General features: G+C 40.1%; 1 protein-coding gene across 3 annotated transcripts in view; it reads left to right on the top strand.

Annotated features, from left to right (window-relative positions):
* Window positions 1–25643, top strand: part of CARMIL1 (capping protein regulator and myosin 1 linker 1) — a 244054-nt gene that overhangs the window by 138634 nt on the left and 79777 nt on the right. For all 3 annotated transcript variants that reach the window (XM_075921131.2, XM_075921132.2, XM_075921130.2), the window contains exons 14-21: window positions 1758–1835; window positions 1924–2000; window positions 4811–4915; window positions 8353–8422; window positions 14178–14259; window positions 15040–15139; window positions 15230–15284; window positions 23057–23229. In XM_075921131.2, the coding sequence (XP_075777246.2) occupies window positions 1758–1835; window positions 1924–2000; window positions 4811–4915; window positions 8353–8422; window positions 14178–14259; window positions 15040–15139; window positions 15230–15284; window positions 23057–23229 (740 nt within the window). The remainder of the gene's footprint in view (window positions 1–1757; window positions 1836–1923; window positions 2001–4810; window positions 4916–8352; window positions 8423–14177; window positions 14260–15039; window positions 15140–15229; window positions 15285–23056; window positions 23230–25643) is intronic.

Below are 25643 nucleotides of genomic sequence, written 5' to 3'. Positions count from 1 at the left end.
GCCCTGTTTCATTTTCTGTATGCTAAAGGATCCCAGGCTCAAAATAACCTCTTACTCAGACTTCCATTATCATCCATCCCAGTTTCACTTATTCACACATCCTCCATGTTCGGGCTGGGATACCTAAGAAAGGAAGATGAAGGAATTTGAAATAGGCATTACGAGAGTTCACTTGACACACGTTTTGAGTATTGAAATTTAAAATGCCTTATAGCTTTATGTGATTTCTACCTGCCATTTTCCATGGTGTCTGTTAGAAATTCATGGACACATTTTGGCCTGGTCTATACTACTTTGGAAAGTCAAAGTAAGATACGCAACTCCAACTATGTAAATTACATAGTTGGAATCAACATATCTTACATTCCATTTCTGCACTATCTGCACAGCAGGAGGCCCAGGAGAGCAAATGCTTCCATCGGCTTCCCTTATTGCTTGTGTGCCGCAGGACTACTAAGGGCAACAGGGGTGCCCTCTGAGTTCAGTTTAGTGGGTCTACACTAGACCCACTTAATCAAACCCAGAAGATGGACTGCAGCAGCATCAAGCTTCTGTGTAGAGTAGACATGCCCTTACAAAATACATCACCCTACGCTTACAAGAAGAATGTTGACAAATAAGAGCCTTTAGAGAAGCTCTTATAAAATAAGAGAATAGAGTGGTTTATTTAGATTTACAGAATTTATCATTATTGTGCATGACTCAAACAGTGGTGAAGGGGAAAATGATAGATGGCTAAAAGTATTTTAAAGGGTGCAAGCAACCAGAAGGGGAGGAGATTTTTAGTTGCACAAGGGGGTATATGTAGTATATTAATAAAACTAATTTTAACAGTGTAAAATTTAGGTGCAATACCATGAAAATGTTTTTAACAGTGAGATGTGTTTGACTGTGGAGCAGCTTTCCAGCGGAAGTGATGGAAGCTCCATTGTTTGCTATTTAAAATTAAACTGAGTAAAGCACTGGGAAATTTATTATAGGGAACACTCATGAATTGGTACCAGAGGGGCTAGGTGACCTAATATTGAAGGGATTTGGATTTTTGAAAATTGAGCACTGTGAACTCATTTTGATTTCACTTGGAGTTGGGGGAGGAAAATGAGGGCAAGCTTTTCTTATCTCTAATTTTTATGGTTCCTAGACATTAAAAAATAGTTGGTAACAGGTGCCTTTACTTAGGTTTGTGCATAGATAATATATCGTTAATATTATAATGGACTTTATTCATTCATTGAAATCTTATGTTATAACATCTAACAATATCTGTGAATAGCCCTAAAGTACTGATAATGTGTGTTTTAATGAAGTCTAGTCAGAAAGAATTTTATAAGGTTAAGACACAAATTAGCTGCTGGGTAATGCAGTAAAAAGGGTTGACTTAAACTTTCAAAACTGATTAGCCTTTTTTAAGTGTGGTTGCAATCTGGATGGCATTCCAATCTATTTTGAACTAAAATTAATTAATGCTTTCAGAAAAATGTGTAGCAAATTGCCAGCTACTCAAGATAAATCAGGCTATGCCTGTCAAGAATACTATATGGTAAATGTGATCCAAGCAGCATTCTTTTCTTGTCATTTTAACAAATGTTTTACTTTTGAGGTTTCAAAGGTTGCACCCATTAAGAGCAAAGGCCTATTATCAAAACTATTGAAGTTCAGTTTAAAATGTCTGAAGTTTATTTGAAAAGCTAAAATGAAAATAATTCTGTGTGAAATATGTATAAAATGTTACTCATTTTCCCCTTTTTTATTTGAAGAACCTGTACAATTTTTTGGCCCAGCCAAATGCAATTGTTCATCTGGATTTATCCAACACGGAGTGTGCACTTGACATGGTAATCTTATTTCTTGTGGTGATTCATGAAAATGCCAATTACTAATAGTTTTATTGCATGTAAACCTACCTTCCTCTTTCTTTCTCAGGTGTGTGCAGCTCTCCTCCGTGGATGCCTTCAGCACCTTGCAGTCCTCAGCCTGTCCAGGACAGTTTTTTCTCACAGGTATGGGTTTAAATATAGTTATTTCCAATTCCTGCAATGATTTTATTATTCTTGTTTGCGCTTATGCAGCAATTTTCTTATGAGGACTTCAAGCAGCTTCAGACTTTTTATAAAGCCCTATGTGGCGTGCAGGTGGTGTATATTCCCCCAGTGTATTCCCTCCCATGGAGCTAGACAGCAGTGAAATAAGGTACCTTGCCTTATCATGCTCACTCTGATCCTGACTCAGCAAAGCACCAAGGCACATACATAACTGAGGTAAATAGTGGAATTTGAAATGTGACTAGTCCGTTACTTTGCTGAATCGGGGCCTCAGTCAGGCAAGATGCTCAATAAAGTGGAGCCCTGCCTCATTCTGTGTATCCCTTCCCATACCCTTTGGAGTCTTGCACATGGAGCTGTTTGCTATATAGCAGTAGAATGAGCTATCGTGCATAAGATGCCTCTTCTGATGTTGATTCCTTCCATGTCCACATGTACGTTGAAAATTAATCCGTTTGTGTTACACCTGTATATATGCACAGAGCCAGTGACATATTGGCAAACCATAAGTTTATCATGACACAAAAACCCAGGCTACCTGCTCAAAGTAAAAATTTAATAGCTAAAGCATATTGCTTTTATCCCCAGAAACGGCAGAAGTGTTTCCCCTCAAACTGTCGTCAAAACACAAGCAAAAACTACTCCGGAAGGCTGAGCCCAAAGGCAAAATTTTAGCCCCAGAATAAAACTTTGTTCCCTAAAATTACCTGAAAATAACCCTTTGAATTGAAACTCTGCTAGGGAGCACAGGTGGGCAGCCCAGCCAGCGGCAGCCCGGAGCCTGTTTAACTGATGGACGTTCCATTGGTTACACAGTTAATGTTTTTTAACATTTTTAACATCCCTACTTTTCATGGACCTAGTCTGAGTCTCCCTAATCAAACTGAAAGCATTATTTAGTAAGCTAGAGAACACTGAATAGAAGAAATGAGATGTAATTTGTGCTGTATTCAGTTCTGCCCCGACTGGCTCTCTGACTCGGAGTGTCGGTTACCCTATCTTTGCTTCAGTTTTCCCTCTGTAAAAAGGCGCTCAGACTACAGGCTTGCTTCACAGAATTGTGAAAGCTACAATTTCACAATCCTTAGATGGATTTTCTTACAGTGTGTGAAGCGTTGTTGTTGTTTTTATTCTGGGGGATTGAGACTCTGCCATGGCAGAAACCCACTGAATACTGAAATTGGAGCATAAAAACAATAGCAAGCAACGCCAGAACGGCCTATGTACATTAGCTCCTCTTGAAACCCAGTTGTCACGTTATATTGATCAGGGTTGGGCGAGAGGCTGCCAGCAGGCCAGATCTGGCCCGCCAAGCCACCAGATCCAGCCAGTGGCCCCTCGCTGGAACCCTTAAGAGTGAAACCTTGGACGTCTGGGAAGGGAGGAGGGAGTCTTTGAATGCTGCCCCCGGTCCCCAGCAAAATCTCTTATCTCCCTTGATCAGTTTCTGGCCAGTAGAAGCTGAGAAATGTTGCTGGGGGCAGGGGCAGTGTGGGAAGCCTTCTTCCTCCTCCTCTTTCCTCTCTCCCCTCCTACCCCCCCATTCCCATAGCGGGGCCATTTGGAGCAGTGAGCAGCCTGCAGCAGATAGTCTGCCTAAGGTTTCAGCAGGGCTTCTGGCTGGGAGGTGCCTAGCATCCCACCCCCTTTCTCCCGTCTGACTACCTACCCAAGGCTACCCCCAAACCATCTGTACCCCTCTTCTCCCAGGTCACAACTCCCTCCTAGACCCTGCACCCTCTCCTACACCCTTTCCACAGGCCAGAATCCTCTCCTGCACCCATACCCCCTCCCTGACCCTACACCCCATTCCACTGCTCCAGGTCACCACTGAAACTCTCTGCACCCTCTTTACCCAGGTTACAACTCCCTTCCAGACCTTGCACCCTCTCCTAGTGCTCCTCCCCCAGGCCAAAATCTCCTGTACCCATACCCCCTCCTGGATCATGCACCCTGAGCCCCACCTTCTCCTTCACCCAAATTCCCTCTCAGACCCTCACCCCCTCTGGTACTCCTGTACCTTACCCCAAACTCCCTTTTGCACCCAATTTCCATTCCAGACCCCACACCCGCTTCATAGAAGTGCAGCCCTTGACTGCTTGCCAAAATCTTGCCGTAGCGCTCTCTCTCCCCCCTAAAAATTGCCCACCCCGATATAGATAGTATTATGTTTTATGGATAGACACTGCTTTCCCCACCTCCTTCCGTATTTTTATTGAGCATAGCCCTTTTGAAGATATTGACTGACAGCACTGAAGGCAGAATTCTCTCTGGAGCAGTTATGTCACAGGAAATAGCAGGGGAAGCTGCTTTATCTTGCCAGATCAATATGCCTCAACCCTAACCCGAAGGCATTACTTCTGCACACCTACTGCTTGCTACTACATTCAAATATTAAGCAATAATTTTTTCTAGTGATGAAAAGGCATTTCCTTCTCATATCAATGTTGAATCTTTGCTTCTCTCCTCATGTTGTGGATACCTGTCCTCTAGTAACTGGGTTGAAGTCTCCTGATTATTTTATATAGGTCACCAGGGAGCCATGAATTGGTAATACCTTCTGAAAAAGCAATGGGACATTGATTAATGCTATTGAGTCTCCATTTTGCTAGATTTCTGGATTTGAGCTAATTGAAAATTATTTAGATATAATTGTTAAAGATTAACATTAACTAACAAAAAAAAAAGCACTGTTGATGCTGACATCATGAATTTTTCATCTGTTGGATGTTCAAATGTTGCTTTTTTTCTCTCCCATTAATTTACAGGAAAGGAAAAGAAGTCCCCCCGTCTTTCAAACAGTTCTTCAGCAGTTCGCTTGCTTTGATACAAATCAACTTTTCAGGGACTAAACTCTCTCCTGAGCCTTTAAAGTAAGTGCTGCATAGATTTTTCCTGCAACTTATAAAGACATAGTTTGTATAGTTATTGATATATATTCTAAAAACGGAGAAGAAAGCAGATCTATCTTCATGTTGCTCAGAGCCCCTTATGTCATTGGGACAGTGAGTTTCATAATGATCGCCCAGGCTTAACCAAGAGGAGTTGGAATGTCTCAGCCCTGAGTTTGGGGCTGGCCAATTCTGATCACAGAATGAGCAACACCAGGGAAAGATGAGGGTGATTTGCCATATGAAGAAAAACAAGAAGCTGCTATGAGGAGCACTTTGGAGTTAGCCAAACCTGTTACATACTCATAGACTTTAAGGTCAGAAGGGACCATTATGATCATCTAGTCTGACCCCCTGCACAGTGCAGGCCACAGAATCTCACCCACCCATTCCTGGAATAATCTTCTCATCTATATCTCAGATATTGAAGTCCTTAAATGGTTTAAAAACCCCAAGATGCAGAGAATCCTCCAGCAGTGATCCGTGCTCCATGCTACAGAGGAAGGCGCATCTGGCACAGCTTGCTGTGAGATCCTATGGGAAAAAAAGTGGATGCAGAGCTGGAGGAAGCTATATCTATGCTGGCTGAAAAATATGGTGGACATAGGCAGTTCTTCTGCAGGAGCAGCATTAGAGATGACGGGCAGAAAAGTCAGCTTCACAGCAGAAAGTATAGATCTGCATGGGCAAAGGGGCCTCTGGCCCACCAAGCAGGTTCATCTGGCCTGCGAAGGTCCTGCAACTCCCCTTCCCTCAGGCCAGTCAGAGCCTCGGGACGGGAGAGCGCACGGTGCATAGGGTCAACTCTGGCAGTTGACTCTAAACACTGCGCACCAGAGGGCAGGGAGCGAGAGACTTTGCGTGCTCCCCCTCAACCCCAGGACAGTTAGGACCTGGGGGCGGGGAGAAAGTGCGTGAAGTGTCCTTCCACCCTGCCCCTGCTCTCCTCTTCTGGGGCACTCCGGGGTCACTTCAAAAATTTCTGAAGTGGCCCCCAGCCAGAAATGATTGTCCACCCTTGGTGTAGATGGTTGGGTTTGGGGCCCAGCAGTGTTATGCTGTGTGGTGTTTCTGGGGAGGAAGACGATGGCTCAGCGGATTTGAGTGCCCCAGCAGGCAGTATTAGTAATGCTGGGAGAGGCATAAGAAAAAACAAGCTCGGGAGGGCAGGGACCCAGAGCAAGGATCCATCCCAGTGTTTTAGATACAGCGAGATAGGAAACATCTGCCCCTTGAGTAGTGGTGTCTGTGGGAAGGGAAAAGCACTGGAGACCAAAAAATGAACCAAGGAGAGTCAAAGGGGGAACAAGTCTGTGTGTTCTCAGAAATGTGCCTAAGGTGAAAGAGACAAATTGGTGGGGGGAGGTGAACTGTGCTTGAGCGGAGGAGGGAGTTAAAACTGGGCTGCCGTGGTGCTGGCCAGGGCTTCCATGCTGCCAGCTCCACAGCAAGGGGTCCTGACTGCCCTGAGGCGCCCTAGAACTCAGTTGGAGTCTTGGTGTCCAGAATTTTAGGCTTCCCACTCTGCAGCAGAGATCCTGGTAGCATTGCCGTGGAGCTTGGAAGTCTAGCAGCTTGGACAACTCATGATCCAGCCATCGCACTGGGGATTCTCAGACTCTCCTGGAGTATGCACTTTGCCAGTTTTCAGTGATGCCTGTGCATTTCCATTGATGAGAGCAATTGCACAGGTGTTACTGAGGGCATAATTAGAACACAGCGGGATGGCACACATGTAATGAGGACAGCATTTGCCCTGCAGTATTTTTATTGTTGATGATCATTTGAGACGAAAAAAAATTGAAGCTGATTCTAAGACCTTGCCATGTCTATGTAGTAGCTTTTTAGACTAGAGCTGCACTTTAATGGTATAGGATCTAAAAATATTTAGGAAGTTCTTCAGAAAATTTCTCAGTCAGATTGTTGCTTTATCACCTAACTGCATGTTTCAGAGAGCTTTTTATGGATTAATAAACAAGAAAGGGCTGAATCTACTGCTCAGACTGAGAGTTAGATATTATGTGGTTTACATGAAAGATAATCTGGATTCCAGAACGAAAATCTTGATTTGCTGTTGCTGTCATACTCAGCACACTTCTTCCACAAAAGGTTATGCAAATGAAGCGTGTAGTAGAATATTGCTGTGCTTCATTTGCATAATTAATTAGCAGCCATTTTTGCGCAAGAGGCTTTTGCTCAAAAAGGAGCTGTGTAGACAGCTGTTCTTCCTCATTTTTTCAGAAAGAGCCATATCTGGCTCCCTAGTGAGCCATATTTGGCTTGCAAGCCATAGGTTGCCAGACCTTGTGCTACATTGGCAGCTGCTTTTCAACAGAAGTTGGGGGAAGGGGAAGGAGTGTGACACGGAGTATGTGTGGGGGATGCGGATGGGCACAAAAATGCGTTTTGGGAGATGTCAACATGGTGTCTTGTAAGTTCAGACAGCAGCAGGAAGCATCCCCTCCTGAGGCAGGGAGAGGGGGAAATCCTGGCATCTCAGTCTCCCTGCCCAGCTCTTCACACAGCAAACTCTCACTTTCACATGCCTGCTGGATTTAATAGCAGGAGCATTCCACCTGAAGGGTTTGCTCTGTGTCCTAGAGCAAACGAGCACAGCAAAGGGTCTCTGAAAGGGGATATGTGCATGCTTGCAAGGCAGAGAAAGTTCAAAACAAGGACCAGAGAGGACTTGAGGGATTATGGGTCATTTCTGGAGGCCAGTCAAAACACACCAAACAATTGAAATGTCCACACTGGCCTCCCAGGGCTATATCCAGAGCACAGCAAGTTCTATGCTTCTCATCAAGGGTGGTTCACTGAAAGGGCAGTAACTGCAGAGTTACTGGAGTTAAAATGCGTAGAGCTGATTTACTGCACAGTAACTAGCAAGTGTAGACTTGGACTATGTTTATGTGATGAAAGTAATACTGTATAATCCAGGGTGCTTTAGCCAAGTGAAAATGTAGATTTTTAAATAATTGACTTTTAAGTTTTTACTTTCAAAAGGAGGGAAAATGCTCTTTATCTGCTCTGAGTTTAATCACAGCATCATTTCTGTGCACCATATGCTTTAAAAAACCACAATATTTTTCCTGCAAGTTTTTGGAGAAATAGTTTGTACAGTATGGCCATGCTAGTTCAATAATGTTGTAATGTTTAATGTTCTTATAATAAAAATGAAGGAAATATGTCTGTGATGAACACGAGGTTTTACTATGTATTTATTTGAATTAGATCCCTTCTGAATTTGCTGTAGGGCTCTGACTAACATAAAGACTTATACTGTTCTTGCCATTTAATAATAGCATAATTACTGTGGGGGTTTTTTATGTGTCCCTTTGAATTATTTGAGTTGTCTGCTTTCGTTTTGTTCTCTGTGTGGTGTTTTTTATAATGCTTTTAATACTGATCTTTTCCAGAGCACTCTTATTAGGCTTGGCTTGTAATCCGAACCTGAAAGAGGTGTCTTTAGATCTCAGTAGCTGTGAGGTAAGAATAATGTACCAGAACAAGTTGGAAAGCAGCAATTACTTGAAATTATTCTTTTCCTCAGATACATGGAACCATTTGCTTCTCTTTTGGAGTTAAAAGATGTGGAAAGGATAAATTATTTTTATAAAAATGAGCTGCTATTTATATATTGTGTCAACCAATTATGAGTAAAAAATATTATAAATAACCAGTAATGGGCTTGGCTGGTAATGTTCATTTAAAGCTTTTTCTACCAGGCACTGGACACTGCACTGTACAATGAAGTTGTAATATGTTAAAATGCGATTTTCTAAACCCCATGCAGCCTCAGCTGACTGGGTGGCAACAAGCTGTTTCTGTAGTCTCACTATCCTCTCCCCTTCTCTTCCCCCCCCACCCCCAGTGTTTCTTTGAGATGAGTACCTCTTCCCAGATTCACTCTTGTAAGAAATTCTGGTTTTCTAGTCCGAATTGGCAACTCTGGTCAGAGATTATTGAAACATCTCTTCTACTTTAAGAGGCACGCTCCAAATGTTTTCAATTTTTCTACAATAAATGAGAAGAAAAGCAACCCTTGCTGAATCTTCTAGTGGAGGGGCATCCATAGTAACTAAGCTGAGCCCCTTCATCTCTGGACCAGATGCATAATGTCTTGGTAGCATGAGTTTGGGAATGGGCAGGGAGGGCGAAGGTTTCCTTCCAAAACTGTAAGCCTTGGACAGGTATGGAATTTGTCTCTTCTCTTCCCCCAGTGTACAGTCTTCTGAGCTGACTGGAGCTGCCCCCCAAATATAGAAGTCAAACTGTGCCTCTGCTTGGTAGCTAGTATGAAGAAAAGGAACTAACTAGTGGCTATTGATTGGGGGAAAAGAGTGTAGAAGAATCCTAAACAGATACTGTTGAGGATAGTTCACCTGAAAATAAGATCTCGTGAACTGTTTCAGATGGATTTATGTGTTCACATGACATGCCTGTTCATGTTGCATTATCCCCATTTGTCTCATTGATTGTTTGTGATTATCAGACCACTGAAATATACAAAAATCCTTGTCTCTGAAGAACTTCTCATGAGTGACGCACACTAACAGCAGAGATTCAGCTTGCTGCCTGCACATGCAATAATCAAATAACCCACAGTTTGGTTTTGATAGGTTTCCTAAAATAGAATCACACAGCAAAGAGTGAGAATTACTTTAGGAGCTTCCTTTATGAGGGAAACACAACCTATTTTTGAATGCATTTAGTACTTTCTTTCAATCTATTACACCACTTTGCAGCTATTTTCAGGTGTGTAAATTCCAAATAAGTAAGCTTCCGAGTCAGGGAGAAAGAGATGAATGGGGGATACTTTTTAAATACTGTCCCCCCCCCCTTTTTTTTTAAGCAGTTGACTTTCATAATTATAAATTACATGCACAATTGCCTGGAGTTCACAGAAAGGAAGACTTAGACATCACTTTAAGGGCTGGCTCTAATGAGGACAATGTACTGAATTAGGTGTTTTCTCCAGTCATTAGTGGAGAAAGTTAAACTGCCAAGTCTTTATTTGGAAGCTTCTCATTTGGAGGCTGGGCTGTGCTGGACAGTGAGCTGAGTCTGACCATGACAAGTGCCACCCAGTGAGCCTTCTTCTACTTCTTGTGTGGAGAGGCTGATACTTTTCTCACCCATATCTGTCTTAATTAAACTACCCCAGCCGGTACTGTGCTATGGATTCTGTCCCATTGCAGGAAGTGTATCTCAGGAATAATGCCAGAGGCAGGAGATGATGTTCTCATCTGCCTTTTGGTGACTTAAATAGGTTTCTAGTTTAGCTGAGTTTGAGGGATTATCTCACCCCTACCCCCTCCAAACACACTGTGAATTTGAAACAGCTGTAAAAGAGAAAATAGAGCCAGTCTGTCAGCTCTTATTTCCCCATACTCTCTTGCCCTGACTCGTCTCCCCAAGACTAAATCTCATCGATCTTCTTGTGCTTTATTTAAAAAAAAAAAAAAGAAAAAAAAGCCATACTGGCACCAAATCACATCCATAATGTAGGGTGAGAAGCGCCATGAGAGGAGCTGGGACTGGCTCACCTTGGCCTGGTTTGGCCATGGACTCTCTCTGGATGAACAACTGGAGCAACCTTTGCTCAGCAAGAAAGCCTCTGAGCCAGTTTCCTTCCCCGCTCCAACTCCTGTGAGTCTGCATCAGTAAGAGGCGGGAAACCCTGATGCTTCCATATTTGTCCTTCCTTCTTGCTCATACAAAATTGTATCCAGGCTGCAGGGCTGGGCCTTTATTCTGCATGGAAAGATAAATTTCTCCTTTCCGCTCTTTTTGTTTGCCTGCACATCAAATTTCTAGTGTACTAACTCCAATCCAGAGCTTTATTGTTTTATATTGCTAATTGTGGTATGAAAACTGCCGTTTTATTTCTACCTGCTCAGCACTGATATATTTTACTCTTTTCCCTTCTGCTTCCCTTAGCTTGGTCACTGTGTAAGTACCCTCCATGCCTTACCTTCAGCATATTAACCATTGAAATCAGTAAGCAGCTTTGTTTTCACACCCCGCATACTGGTACATTTTAGCTTCTGCTGTGCTTTCTGCTTTTTAATTGCTGAAGAGCTGGTTCTTAATATGTGGTGTACTGGTATTATGATCTCAGAAATATGGATACAGAATGTGGGTTTTTTATATCCTTTATCAGTCAAGTTTAGAAAAGACTATAAACCTAATCTCTGTTTTTATATGCTTTATCTTTTGTGGGAACAAATAGTCTAATTTTGACACTCTGACTTTTGAGATCAAATGTTTCTTTAACCATACATTAAGTAGACATCAGTATTGATATTTGTGCCCCCTAAGCAGTTCACACACAAAATTGTGGATGCAAACTTAGAAGCTTCCCTTGAAATTTTGTTCCGGTATACACTTAAAGCTGAACAAAATTAGCGTTTAAGTCCGATTTCAGATGTAATTTTAGTGCAGAGAAATTGCACCATGTTATTGATTGATACAGAATCCCTTTTGAGGTTCTTTGAATTCAAAAAGGAATTCTGTTAAAACAGAAACTGATAGGCCATTGAAATGTAGCCAATAAAAATGTACTCAGAGATATGTTTGTCTACGTTAAACTTAATTTTTTTATTTATCACGTACGGAAGTTCAGGTCCAAGCAAAGCTGAATTTATATATGCCACTAGGATGTCCATATTTTTAAAAGAAAAATTCAAATAAAGACTAAGAGTGTGTCTACACTGCATTCCTCTTTTGAGAGAGGAATCAAATGCAGCTGAGCGAAATCGCAAATGAAGTGCGGCTTTGAATTTCCCACGCGTTGTTTGCATAATGATGTCCGGGCACTTTTTTGAAATACCTTATTTCAATAGAAAAAAACACAGTCTATAATGGGTTATTTAAAAAAACCCTTCTTTTGAAATAACCCTTACTCCTTAAAAAATGAAGTTTAAGGGTTATTTCGAAAGATGGGTTTTTTTTTCAAAATAACCCCATCTAGACGGCGTTTTTTCTTTTGAAATAGGGTATTTCGAAAAAGCGCCTGGATGCCATTATGCAAATGAAACATGGGAAATTCAAATCCGCACTTCATTTGCAATTTTGCTCAGCTTCATTTGCATTCCTCTCTTGAATGAGGAATGCAGTGTAGACATACCCACGGAGTCCATATAATCTGTCAGTTCCACATTCTTAACAATAATTAATGTGGCATCTTGTGTCAAAGGGTTGTCTGGTACTGTGTGTGTCAATGAGCACATTCCAAAGTGAAGCAGAATGATTCTGTCACTCATATTGTGAGTGTTAAAAATGCTGTTAGTAAATCAGAGATGGGCTAACATTATAGAAATGTGAATCCAGATTTAGATTTTTAACTTAACCAGTTCCAGGATTGTTTGGATCAAGGGTTTTCTTTCAGCATGTTAAAAAAGAGGGACTGTGTGCAAAATATGCTTCTTGGTTTGGTTATAGTTCATATTTAAGATTTAATCTTAGTCCATTCACTGTAATAAAAGTCCGAGTTGGGCATTAAATTATTTGTCCACCAGTGAGAAAATCTCCAATCTTTCTTAAAAATTGCTGTAACTAACTGAAAAATATTGCTAAAAAATATTAATGAATCTGGATTAGAGCTGGGTTAAGGACTGTTTTTGCTTAGAGATGATTCACTTGAGTCAGGATATTTGGTCAGATCTAGAAATGGGGGGAAATGTTGCCCCGCTTTTATGTATAGCAGTATAACAGAAAGATTGGATTCCATTGCTATCTTTTATTTGTTAGCAGTCCTACGCTGGGTGATGTTTTTGTAGTAAAGATGTAATTCATAACTATGAAAATGTTTTTCCTTCCCTTAAAACATTACTTCACTACTTGAATATTCAATTCATAGGAATGGTCAAGAGTTAGTACCCGTTCAAAATCAGTCATTTTAATAATTGTATCCCCTGGTATTGTATTTGCTTTTGAGGTCTTTTCAGACGTTTCACTAAATCTTGAAGCTGTGTTTTTAATATGCTGCAATGATTCAGATTAATCATAGGACTGGAAGGGACCTCGAGGACATCTAGTCCAGTCCCCTGTAGTCATGGCAGAACTAAGTATTATCTAGACTAGGGATGTGAAATGTAAATGAATCAACTAATCGAATAGTTGATGGAATTTGCATTGCCTATTTGATTAGTTGATAAGGGCGCTTCTACCTTTGAAATGTAGCAAGAGTAATTTCCTTGCTGCAATTTATGCCCACCACTTCTTGTCTATCCTTGGAGGTTAAGAAGAACTATTTTTTTCCCTCGTTCTTGTAAGAGCCTTTTATATACTTGAAAATTATGTCCCCTCTGTCTTCTCTTTTCCAGTCTAAACAAACCCAGTTTTTTCAAAAACAATGAGCAGCCCCTGTGGCACCTTACAGACTAACAAATATCTCATGAGCTTTCGTGGGTAGATGAGTTGGACAAATCTTCCCTCATTGGTCATGTTTTCTAGATCTTTAATCATTTTTGTTGTTCTTCTCTGGACCTTCTCCAATTTCTCCACATCGTTCCTGAAATGTGGCGCCCAGAACTGAGCACAATACTCCAGTTGAAACCTAATAATGCATTACTCTAAACCACACAACTAATCCTTTCTGCTTCATGCTTTTTTTATCATCCCCATTTTGAAATAAGTAAAAAGCTCACTTCTAATTCTAGCTGTTATTATTTTATTAAATATTGTATATCTGGTATGCAGTTTTTTTAAAAGTCATGATTGACTAAAAGAAACCAACCCTTCATTCTCACCTATTCCCTTCTCTCTGCTGCACACAATACTTTGTTTTGATGCTTAGCGTTGGAAGAGGCTCTTACTGTAAAACTTTGTCATTTGAATTTAGGGGTGGAAAGGAATGCATATTATCTTTGGCTTTTATGTTGATTAAATCTGTTTTTCCAATTGAAACTTAAAAGCTCTCAAACATTTTTACAGTAAGGCAAGCAGCAAAACTCAGAAATACCTGCCATCTGAAAGGGGGCTTGTCAGGGCTTGACTATTTAAACCTGGCCCTAGTTAAGCTTCTGTCCAGAGAATTTCACTCTTTTATTATATGCATATCAGAAGCAATTAGTGTGGAAATGATTTCTGTGTAGGCTGTAGCATTAATGTCAACAAGTTATAGTGTTGCTGCTATTTTTGCTGAATGTAGTACCCTTTATATTTACAAAATTCCTGCTGTTATTTTCTGTGTTACCAAAATACCTTAATTAGTTGCAGATGTTTTGTTTGTCTGTAGTTGAGATCTGGAGGCGCACAAGTTCTGGAAGGTTGCATAGCAGAAATACACAATATCACCAGCCTAGACATTTCAGACAATGGTAAGTACGTTGAAAAATGGTAATGCAGGCCCTGAATTAAGAAAGCTGATTTAAATCATTTAATCCCATGATGTAATAATGTTTACATGCCATAGAACTTTACATGGCATTTTTCGGTATCACAACAGATTGTAGTAAGAATGGCATCAAAGCAAAGTGAGCCTTTGGCTTTGTTTATTCCTGTGATAGCTGAACCTGCACGTTACCCAGTGCCTAATCATTTTCATCTGTTGAAATGTTATCTTCATCAATATTGTAGGCAGAATGCAGCATATTCATTTTTCTTGCCTAAGAACTAAATGAAATGCAGCCATTTTTAACAGGTTGGTTTATTCACAAGCTTCTTGCATTAGGTTTTTGGTACCTGATAGCTTCATGAGCACAGTGGTGAATATAACTGTTGAGGTTTGCAATGTAGCATGTTCTCCTAATTCTCAAGGCAAGGAATAGAAAAGGTCTCCATTGCTTAAAGAATGTTTTTTCCTAGACTTCATTGGTAGGCTAACTTTAGGGAGTAAATAATCCTCTTCTTTTTCTGCTGTGTGCATAGTTCCTGATTAGCAGGTTTGATCATAAATAATAGGGCTACCTTGTAGATCAGTGGAAAATGAAAGAAGACCAAAACATTTAAAAATAAAAGAATTTAAAATAAATCTTCCGGAGTAATTGAAAGTGGTGGCATGGTAGAAAGTGTCTCAAGTGAATATGGTTTTGTTGATTCAACCCCATCTAGCAAATGGAGTGTGTTTTTAATTTTACATTTAATCTGATTCCTCACAGGCCTAGAATCCGATCTCTCGACACTTGTAATCTGGCTTAGTAAAAACCGATCAATAAGACACTTGGCGTTAGGCAAAAATTTTAACAACATGAAATCCAAGTAAGGTTTTTGTTATTTTTTTTAAATACTAGCAAAATTGATAGCAAAAAGCTGCTGATTTAATTGTTTCCATCACTTTTTGTCTTGCAGAAATCTCACTCCGGTACTTGATAATTTAGTACAGATGATTCAAGATGAGGATTCTGTGAGTATCTGTTATCCTACTGTTACAATGCATGTTTATGTAAGAATCGTTCTCACAGTTTATCAGTGCCTTACTGAATTTATTTGCTGCCTATTATTTTGACAACATTGTAAAATTATTTTTGGTTATTCTGATATTTGTCCTGTTAAAGAAGGAATTAACTTTAAATGTTAATTGGGATTATATATAAAGGGGGATCTGTTTTTCACTTAGTGCATTGTAAGAACGCTCTTTGTACGCTTATGGGATATAAACATTAAAAGAATTTATTTCAAAATGTCTGACATTGATAACCTAGTTTTCTTTTAAGTCTAAGTGACACAGTCCTTTCCCCCAGATTTTAGAGATTTTCATTTCTCAATAAAGGATTGCCAGCCCAGTTTTTTGGGAGTGGGGTACACTTATAGAATACAGAATAGATGTTTCCTCACAATGTTCATGATCATCACTTCTTTGTTAATTAGCATACATAATTGCTGCACCCACTTACCAAAATCCCTTTCATCCAAGAAAGAGAGAAGAAAATTAGAAGAAATTAAAGCAAGATTTGTCTTTATTTTATTATTCTTTACATTCTTCGGAAACACCATTCTCTGAGTACAGTATTTCAGAGGGTAATTGTAATGCCTCTTTTCATTGAGTGTTCCCTTGGCAACCTTTCCTCCATTCTGTGCCAACCCTTTCCCCCTTTCCAAAAGACCCTTTATTGATTGGACTTTGCTCCCTCTGTTGCCTAGTGCACATTTGTTCCTGGGTTAGCCAGAAGGGATTTTTGGGGGATGCTGACCTCTCTCTGTCCTGCTATATGTATGTTTTTGTGTCATGTTCATCACCTTCAGTCCCCTCCTTTTTTCTGCCTCCCTCAGAATACAAGTGTGCTCTGCTTTCTCCATCCCTATGCTGACTCGCTCTGCTTCTCAGCATAAACACCAAGATTCTTGGTCTCCTTTCTAAGAGTCTGTAAAGCTCTTGCCTCTCCCCTGCCTACTTATGTGACCTCATCTCACATCTCATCTTCAGGCTTTCTTCCATGCCCCTCTTGAATTGATACATAACATGCCCTCACCCTCTCTTTAGTCACTTCCTGCCTCCAAATACCCTTCATCAGTGATAAAAGAATTGAGCCAATGAAGGCATTTACTGTATTTAGACATTTGAAAAATGCTACCTCTTCTTTGTGCTATACACTACCCATCACAGAACCATGTGTTTTTATTTCTGTAATCCTGTGTGTATTCCCCCAACTGCGTCCTACTCTATTCTTATTTCTCTCTTTGCAGCATTTTTGCAGGTAATTTGTGAATGTCTTGGGGGAAGAAATTTTATTAATAATCTGCATTGTGAGTTGTCTAGTATATTTATGGGTGCCAAAAACAATAGTTGTCTGCTATCATCCAAAGTATCTAGCTCATAAGCCCAAACTCTGTTTTCCTATGTATGAATAAGTTATTTCAGATTGACTGCAAGAATGACACCACTTAGGAAGGAACAATCAGTTTCACACATACAGAATGGGAAGCGACTGTCTAGGAAGGAGTATGGTAGAAAGGGATTTAAGGGTCGTAGTGGACCACAAGCTAAATATTAGTCAACGGTATGACACTGTTGCGAAAAAAGCAAACGTGATTCTGGGATGCCTTAACAGAAGTGTTGTGAGCAAGACACAAGAAGTCATTCTTCTGCTCTGTACTCATTAGGCCTCAGTTGGAGTACTGTGTCCAGTTCTGGGCACCACATTTCAGAAATTGGAGAAGGTCCAGAGAAGAGCAACAAAAATTATTAAAGGTCTAGAGACTTTTCCTAATTTCCCCTGTCAGGATAGTTAAACACTGGAATAAATTGCCTACAAAGGTTGTGGAATCTCCCTCTCTGGAGCTATTTAAAAGCAGGTTAGATAGACATCAATCAAGGATGGTCTAGACCAGGGCTACTCAACTCGTGGCCCATTTGTTTGCGGTCTGCAGTGCAGTTTGGGTTGACTCGGATCTCAACGTGTGGGAACCTTTGCACATGGCCTTCACTGGAACAGGCTACACAACTGCGAGACGTCTCCCAGGTGGGGTGAGCATTTAAAGACACAAGCAAATGGGCTGGCTGGAACAGATGTGTACAGGAGAGTGTTGGCATTTCTAGGCCTCAGAGGGGAGGTGCCAGGAGTACCGGGCCATTGTAGGAAGTGCTGGCTGCTTAGCCTTGTGAACAGAACCTAAGAGGTGCTGACTGGCCTACACAGGCCACATTTGGGTCTGGCGCCTGTCAGTGTGAGAGAAGCTATTTGCATATATATTTGCATGTATATGCAACCCTTCTTAACTTGTGGCCCTCGGCATGTGCTGTGAATATCACTGTGGCCTCTGGGGCTGGCAAAGTTGAGTAGCTCTGGTCTAGACGGTGCTTTGTTCTGCCGTGAAGGCAGGGAACTGGACTCAATGACCTCTCAAGGCCCCTTCCAGTTCTAGTATTCTGTGCTTCTATGATGCTATGACATGCCTTCTCTCCTGAAGCAAAATGCAGGACAATGTAGCACTTTAAAGACTAACAAGATGGTTTATTAGATGATGAGCTTTCGTGGGCCACATTCTCTCCTGAAGTACTTCTAAAGCAGAGGCACCTTCACTTTTACATGTTTACCAGTATTGTAAAATGACCCTCTCGTTTTCCATTCTTTTGTTTTTCCTATTCATAAAAATTAATTTTCTTTCAACCGTTAGTTAAGTATCTGTTGTTTTGTAGAAACTTATATTTAAAACATTGGAAGGAGAGTTAGTAATCTAAAAGAAACCCCCGCAAAATAATTATTTGAATATTTATACCTACTTTAAACAGAGCTATAGCTGTGTTGAAATATAGATATCCTGTTATTTAGTTGTGTAGTGTTTTAAAGGTTTTGTTATCTTCTTGCCATTGATAGAAAAGCAGGAGACTTACTAATTTTTTTTCTCCCCTGCTGAATGAGTTATGAATGAAATGCTTTAAATGATTAGTAGTTTGGTATCATGACTGCAGAAATGAAATCAGCCCCTAATTTTTTCACACCATTTTAAAAAAACAAGAACAAAATAAAGACGCATGAGAATATAGTACCTGAGTTGTACACTTTTTTAGACTCTATAAATAGACATTATACTGCATAGCCCATTAAAGAAACTATTCTTTCCCAGCACCATAGCATGGTTTCCGAGACTGTATAATTATCATACCTTATTCTTTCAAGCAGAAAAATGGATGCTGCACTGCTGGCTAAACATTTCTCAAACTTGTGACTCAACCTCCTATGAATATCCTATGAGGAGCTGAATAATCTCGTTTCTGGTGACAGTGGCGAGTGCTCAGCATGTCACAGGAGATTCTGCATCTTGCAGGATTGAGTCCTTTAGTGTTTTTTAAAAGATCCATATTCCTATATTAAATAATTTGAACTAGATGATTAAACTCCCAAGTGTACCTAGCAAGTGTGTAGCTGTACTGAATGCAATATGGTTTCGAATGACATTCTGTACTATAAGAAATATTCGCTCCTCCCCCCATTTTGTCCCTGAATAAGATTGATTTAAAAAATGCTTAAATGTTGGCAGCAGCAGGAAAGAGGAAAGCGTGTGTTGGATATCAAGCTCCCAGTATGCATCTGAAATCATAGGGTGCTGCTGAGAAATAAAAGTTTTTATGGTCTGTGCAGAATTGCATTTATTTATACAGGATTTTAAAAAAGAAATATTCAGTCCAGATATTGAATTCTCATGCCTATTTTATACCTAGTTTCTTTTTTGATTGTGTAGAGTAATTTTTGCTGCTGGCTGGATTTCTGCACTTACGGTACCAAATAACTTAAAGCATTTCACTCATGACTCATTCAGAGGGAGAGAAGGGGGAGACAGACCGATTAGTAATTCACCCATTTCTCTATCCACAGTGTGAAAATGAAAGAATCCTTAAATACATCACATGCTGTAAATATCATGTTGTCTATATTTTTTAACATGGCATATATAAAAATAGCTGAAGAATTATTTTTCAGTGAATTCTTTCAAATTATAAACTTTCCCTTTGGTATTTAAAATAGAGATTAGTGGAAAACAGTTTGCCCATTCTGTGAGGATTTTGAAAAAATGTCCTATCCTAAATAATGGAAAAAAAAATTGTAAATTTTTCAGTCAAAAATCCCCTCTACCACAAAAATCAGATTGGGTCAGTTGTTTTGATTTTTGACTTTTTAAGCTTTTTTTAAAACTATAAATGAACTTAAATTTCTAAATGAATTGTTGTTTCAACATGAAAAATTCTGTCAAAATGGCATAAAAAAAAGCTGTCAAGACAGGAAAGTTGTTGAAGCTGACCCTTTCGAATGATCAGTTTTGTTCAATGAATTGGCATTTTTCCAGTAACACAAAATACATTTTGTAAAAATCCCAACAAGCTCTAGTTCTGATGGCATAGCATCAAACTCTTCAGAGCAAATGATGATCTCTCTAACAAAATATTGAAAAATCTGAATACCTTGATAATTGTTTAAGAAAGCAAAACACCAGAAAGCGTATCTGCCCTCTCAACTTATGAAAATGTAGTTGCTTCTGTTTCACAGGTGGGCCATTATGTTATGGGTTCATTCTTGCAAGTCTTGTGGAAATCACTCATTCTTACACAGGGCATCAGTTCAGGTTTTGAGCTTCATTCCTTAGCCAGAAGGAGAGACAGGTATTATTATTGATTGCTTTATGGCACTCAGGAGTATATCAGTTCATTCACAATGCAGATAAAAGACAAGAATCCCAGAGTAAGGAGACAGCAAATTTAACAATTTCAGACATGAAGCACAGCGGGGCTAGCATGATAGTCGGGAGCAGCTGCAGGTGAAGAGACAGGTTAACAAAATAAGGTCACAGCGTTACTCGCTCAAAGCTATTGGATAGCATGAAGAAATAAAGGCATTTTTATTTTTGGTCTTTAAATGCCCTGGTTTGCTCATTTCTTATCACTATCTCAGGGGAACAGATGCTGATGAGAAAGTGATGTTCACGTGTTTCCAAGTGGATATCCTCCTATGCATTGAGAGTTGGCAAAGAACAAAGTGTAGAAATAGGTACAGTAGAAGTAGATGAGTGCATTGTCTTTGCTGGTATTGTGGAGGCGGAGAAAGGGTAGTGTCATTTAAAAAAAATGTTGGACAGAACTTTGTAGGCCTTTGAAAGTAAGGGCAAGAAGCTTGACGTTGATGCTTCAGCATTGCACAGCGTCAAGCCCCAAAATGGTTGTGCTATATAACAATTTCCCCCCATTCTGGAAAACGTATAATTCAAGCACTACCAGGTTTAATTTTATTTATTAAATCAGTGGAGTTACAATTATTATAGCCAGACTAGTAATTCTTTAGTAATGCAAGGATGTGCTTATGGTATTAATGTAATTGAATGGGAGGTAAATGCTCTAGGCTTATACTGGGAGAAGTTCAAGTCTGCATTTTAATGTTCACAAAGGTTTTTTTCTAATTATAAACAAATGCATCTTATTCGTCCCAAGCAAAGTTTAAAAGGAAAGTAGCTTTTCAAGATGAAATAACTGCTGGGCTACTCAATCACTGTTCAGAAATGGTCCACTTTCTATACAGCAAGCTCTATAATAGCTGCATTTTCTCCTTTTAAGAACAATTAACGTTTTGTGTAGTGATGATCCCCTGCATTTCATGTTTCTGTTTTACTTGGAGGCAATTGTATAGTTTAAGCAATACTGCTGGACTGATTACTCAAGAGTAATGCTGCTGCTGGGTTTTTTTCTGCCGTGACTGTGTCACGGAAGAATTTTAGCACCTGAATTAAACATTTGCATCCAGTCCCAAATACCATTCCAGTGTGAACTTTTCTGACTGGAGAAGGGAACCGGACAGGCAAGCGTTGATAGCACTAACGGTATGTCTACACTTACACCATAGTTCGAACTAGGGATGCAAACGTAGGCATTCAAAATAGTAAATGAAGCCGGGATTTAAATATCCCATGCTTCATTAGCATAATCTCAGCCACGCATTGTTTCAGAACCCAGCTGATTCGAAACTGAAAGCGCGCTCCGAGCTGTGTTAGTTCGAATCATACCTCTTGGTTCGAACTAACATTACTCCTCATTTTTTGATTCGAGGGGTTTGATTCGAACTAACGCGGCCCAGAGCGCACTTTCACTTTTGAATCAGCTGGGTTCCGAAATAGCATGCGGTCGAGATTATGCTAATGAAGCACGGGATATTTAAAGCCCGGCTTCATTTACTATTTTGAATGCCTACATTTGCATCTCTAGTTTGAACTAGGGTGCAAGTGCAGACATACCCTTAGAGAATTAACAGTTAATTGATGATTGTCATTTAAAATAATCAGTGCATTGCTATATCTGTGTTAAGCTCTTTAATGCTAAATCCGCTATTCCTTCACATCTTTATACATTCTCTCTTTAAAAACACACATCTCAATGCAATGTGATTTTTTTTTAGTTAGTTAGTTAGTTACTTTGTCATATACAAGTGACTAGGGGTCTGGGTCCCATTGTGGTACTGGTAGATGGATACAAGTATTTTGGTCCCTGAAAGAGGTATTTACTTACTGAAGGATTATACACTTGGCAACTGTTGAATAAAGGGAAATATAAGTTATCACTCATCATCAACTATATATTATAGCTTTTTGATATCTTTATTAGTTGAGATGCCTTAAGTGATGGAAAGACTTGTTATAATTCATAAACTACTTTGGCCTTTGTTTGTTTACGGAGCCGGGGGAAAAGACAAAAAGAGTCTGTGTTTCAGTGTATATTTTAAAAAGAAATATTTAGCATAAGGCTTTAGAATAAATGTATAGGATCCACAGCATACCTGTGTTTCATAGTGGTCCACAAAAAGCAGTTACTGTAGTACACACAATTTTTTTTTAAAGTACCTAATTGGAACATAATCATGAAATGAACAATAACCACAGTGATCTTTCTACTCATCTTATTTGCGTCCACAAGGAACTAAGGGTGTTAAATTGTGGTTAATTGACTAGTCGAGTATTTCCATCGATTAGTCAGTAGGCACTTCTGCATTCCTCCTTTGAAATGTACAAAACCCCTGCTGGAGTTCTTGTACATTTCAAAGGAGGAATGCAGAATTCCGAGTGCAGCCCGGGGAAAGCAAGAAGTCCCACTGATTCCAGCCTGCACGTGGATGTGCCTTCTTTGGAATGAGTTCCCAGCGGGAGCATTTCAAAACCACAGCGCCCTCATGGAGCCTGGGGTCAGCTGGGGACTCCCCAGCTAATCCCAGGTCCACAGCACTGCCCCTTTTAACACTGCTTCCATGTTTCAAAGTGGTAAGGGAGGGGGAGTCGACTAGTTCTTAACATCCTTACAAGGAACCTCTCTTAATTGCAGACTTGTCACTCGAGCATCCTTTGTTTTTAAAGGAATAGATATGTACTCCCAGTCCTTGTCTCTCCCTCCCTCCCCCCCCCCCCCCAAAAAAAAGCTTTTAATGTTGAGGCTGCTGTAGTAAAATGATATGAGCAATGGACTCCAGGAATAAAGTTGTCAGACTGTTTTACTAGTTTTATCGTATTTCAAGGATTTCAGATCATTGTGGTGTTTAAATGTCATTTTACTACAGCTATAGTAAACACAGAAATGAATCTGATACATAGTGCCCCCTGCTTCCCATCACACTTCTTTGGGTGAGTCACAAAAATCCTTTTAGTTAATGTATACTAGAATGAATTCTCAGCTCTTGTTTATTGTTTACATGTTTATATGCTCCACAGCCTTTGCAGTCGCTATCTCTGGCAGATTCCAAACTGAAGACTGAGCTTACCATAATTATCAATGCATTGGGCAGCAATACTTCTCTTACCAAAGTGGATATTAGTGGAAATGGAATGGGAGACATGGGAGCCAAGATGCTAGCAAAAGCCCTACAGATAAACACCAAGCTCAGGTATGAAAAACTTTTTTAGAAAGGTAATAGGTTTAATAATGTTGTAATGCCTGTTGCCAACACTCCTTTTTTCGTTTTCTCTTACTTAATTAACCCTGCAAGGGGATTTCCCTGTTATCCCTTCCCCGGTCCTCATCCTTTTCATTTAAAAGGGGAAAAGGTAATTTCCTCCTGCAAAAAATCTCTAGAAAGAAAGAAATTGGTTTTTGAACATTTTAAATGACAGAAGTCTGGAAAAGTCGTCTTTTAGGTGGCTGCCTAGTCCCTTGACTGTGCACATCACGCATAGGGGTGGAGGAAAATTGGTACAATCCTTTTTCAAAATCCAAATCCTTTGAAAGTTCAAAACTAGCAAGATTTTAGCCTGTTGCTTCTTCTGTGCACCATCTTGGGTTTCCTAGGTAGTGGAATTCTAGAACATTAAGTTCCTGGGAAGCATTACATCTCTCTTACTGCAAGGCTTTCCCACAATTGTGGGAAATTGTCTACTGTGGGAATACATGCTACAGAAAAAAATCTATACATGAATAAAAAGGGAAAAAATATGCTGTGAATCCTAAGGTGTCCTTGTCAAGGGTACTTAGGAGTATGCTGAATTCTCAATGAGTAGAAGCAGGTGCATCAGCCCAACCTACTAGGGCTAGAGGCCCCAGAACATTTAATCTATAACCTCATTCACACATTTTTTTTTTTAGTATGCTTTTAACTGATGGCTAGCACGGTTGTCTTGAGCATTATTCGTGTCCGCAAAGCACCTGATTAACAAGTTGTAAATCTTAACAATCCATTGCTCCTGCTGGTTCATTAAATGGTTGGATATGTGGCAGTTTTGCTAAGTGGCTGTACACTTCTAACTGTTTCACTGCCTATAACTCTGTAGTTGGCTATCCCACAATGCATTTTCCCATATGTTAAGAGTGCCATTGCATGGGCCTGGTGTATCCCCCAGGTGTAAGCTGTCCTACAGAGCACTCCTGGGTATGTCATTCTGAAGCCGCACGTTGGCCTGAAATGCCTGTGCCTTGTTTTGCTGGGCATAATGCTCACACAGTGAGCAGATAATTGAATATTGGAAGTTTCAAGCTATAGACTCTGGAAGGTGGTTGAATACAGTAAGCTGAGGTGACTGGAATGCCTCCATGATATGAAATGGTTACTTTCATCTCAGAGGCAGAGGTTTATAGGTTGGGGTAAGAAAACCCAGTGAAATGGGAGAAAGTGAATGGTTCTGGGACACGGGGGAACACATGGTCCCTAGTAGCAATTGGTTGTTGCTGAAGGCCTGTTAGATGGCAGCCTGGAATGTGCCACAGCTGGGGTGATCAGATAGCAAGTGTGAAAAATCCAGATGGCAGGTGGGGAGTAATAAACATCTATAGAAGACAAAGCTCTGAATATCAGGACTGTCCCTATAAAATCGGGACATCTGGTCACCCTATCCACGACACGCTTATAAAAATATGGGTAGGCAGCATTTCAGTCGTGGGTCTCGTGGAGGAAAAGCTGCTGGTTTTCACACCAAACAGCGTTGTTTCTAATCAGTTAAAAAAATCATGTGGCGGCTATAGTGTAGACAGAGCATAAAACTCTTGGTAAGGTGGGATGTGGATAAGACTTCCCCTAAATGGTTCTGATGTTGGAGAGAGAGGGTGCAGAACGTCTCTTCCTCTCCCCATCTCCGCTCCCTTCCCCCCAGAAAAGTAGGAGAGAGTCATGTTGGCAGGAGAAGGGTTGTGATAGGGTTGTCAGACACAATAATACCATTGTGCTCTGGACATACCAGAGGGGCAACAAAATTAGCCATACCAAGTGCACTACCACAAGTGTGCATTTTGACTGTATCGCCAGCTCAAAACCAAACTCTACCTACAAATCTTTTGAGAATATTCCTTGACTAAATGGGGCATATGACTGCATGGCCACAGATGACTACATGATAGACTTACTACTGCCTGAAATTTCTTAGGGGAAAAAGAGATCGAATAACTATTGTGACTGCATGTTCAAAAGCGCCATGACCAATATGCATCTGAGTGATTTGTTGATTGTGCACACAATTACTGATGTTGCACACGTTATTGTAGCAGACGTGCTCTCACTGATGCACAAGCATGCACAGTTTTTCTGAAAACATATGCAACCGTTTGGAAAATGCAAACATTTTTGTCTAATCACAGACATAATCTGTGTAGCACGTGTGATCATATTCTGTAAGGAAAGGCAACTGCTGTGTGTGTTTGTGATGGGGAAAGTTTAAATATGGTGGGGATCCTATAACTAAGATCTTGCTTATGTAGGTTTAAATGAATAATGATGTCTGTATGTTGTCATTTTTAGTGAGAGTGCTGCTTTTGATTTACTACAAATAGAAAAATATAATGCAGGGATCAATTCTACATTGGAAACAAGATAGA

The sequence above is a fragment of the Pelodiscus sinensis genome, chromosome 2 (genome assembly GCF_052426305.1).
Source record: "Pelodiscus sinensis isolate ZL-2025 chromosome 2, ASM5242630v1, whole genome shotgun sequence".
Lineage (NCBI taxonomy): Eukaryota > Metazoa > Chordata > Testudines > Trionychidae > Pelodiscus > Pelodiscus sinensis.
The sequence above is the reverse complement of the archived record's forward strand: the minus strand, read 5'-3'. Positions and strand labels throughout refer to the sequence as shown.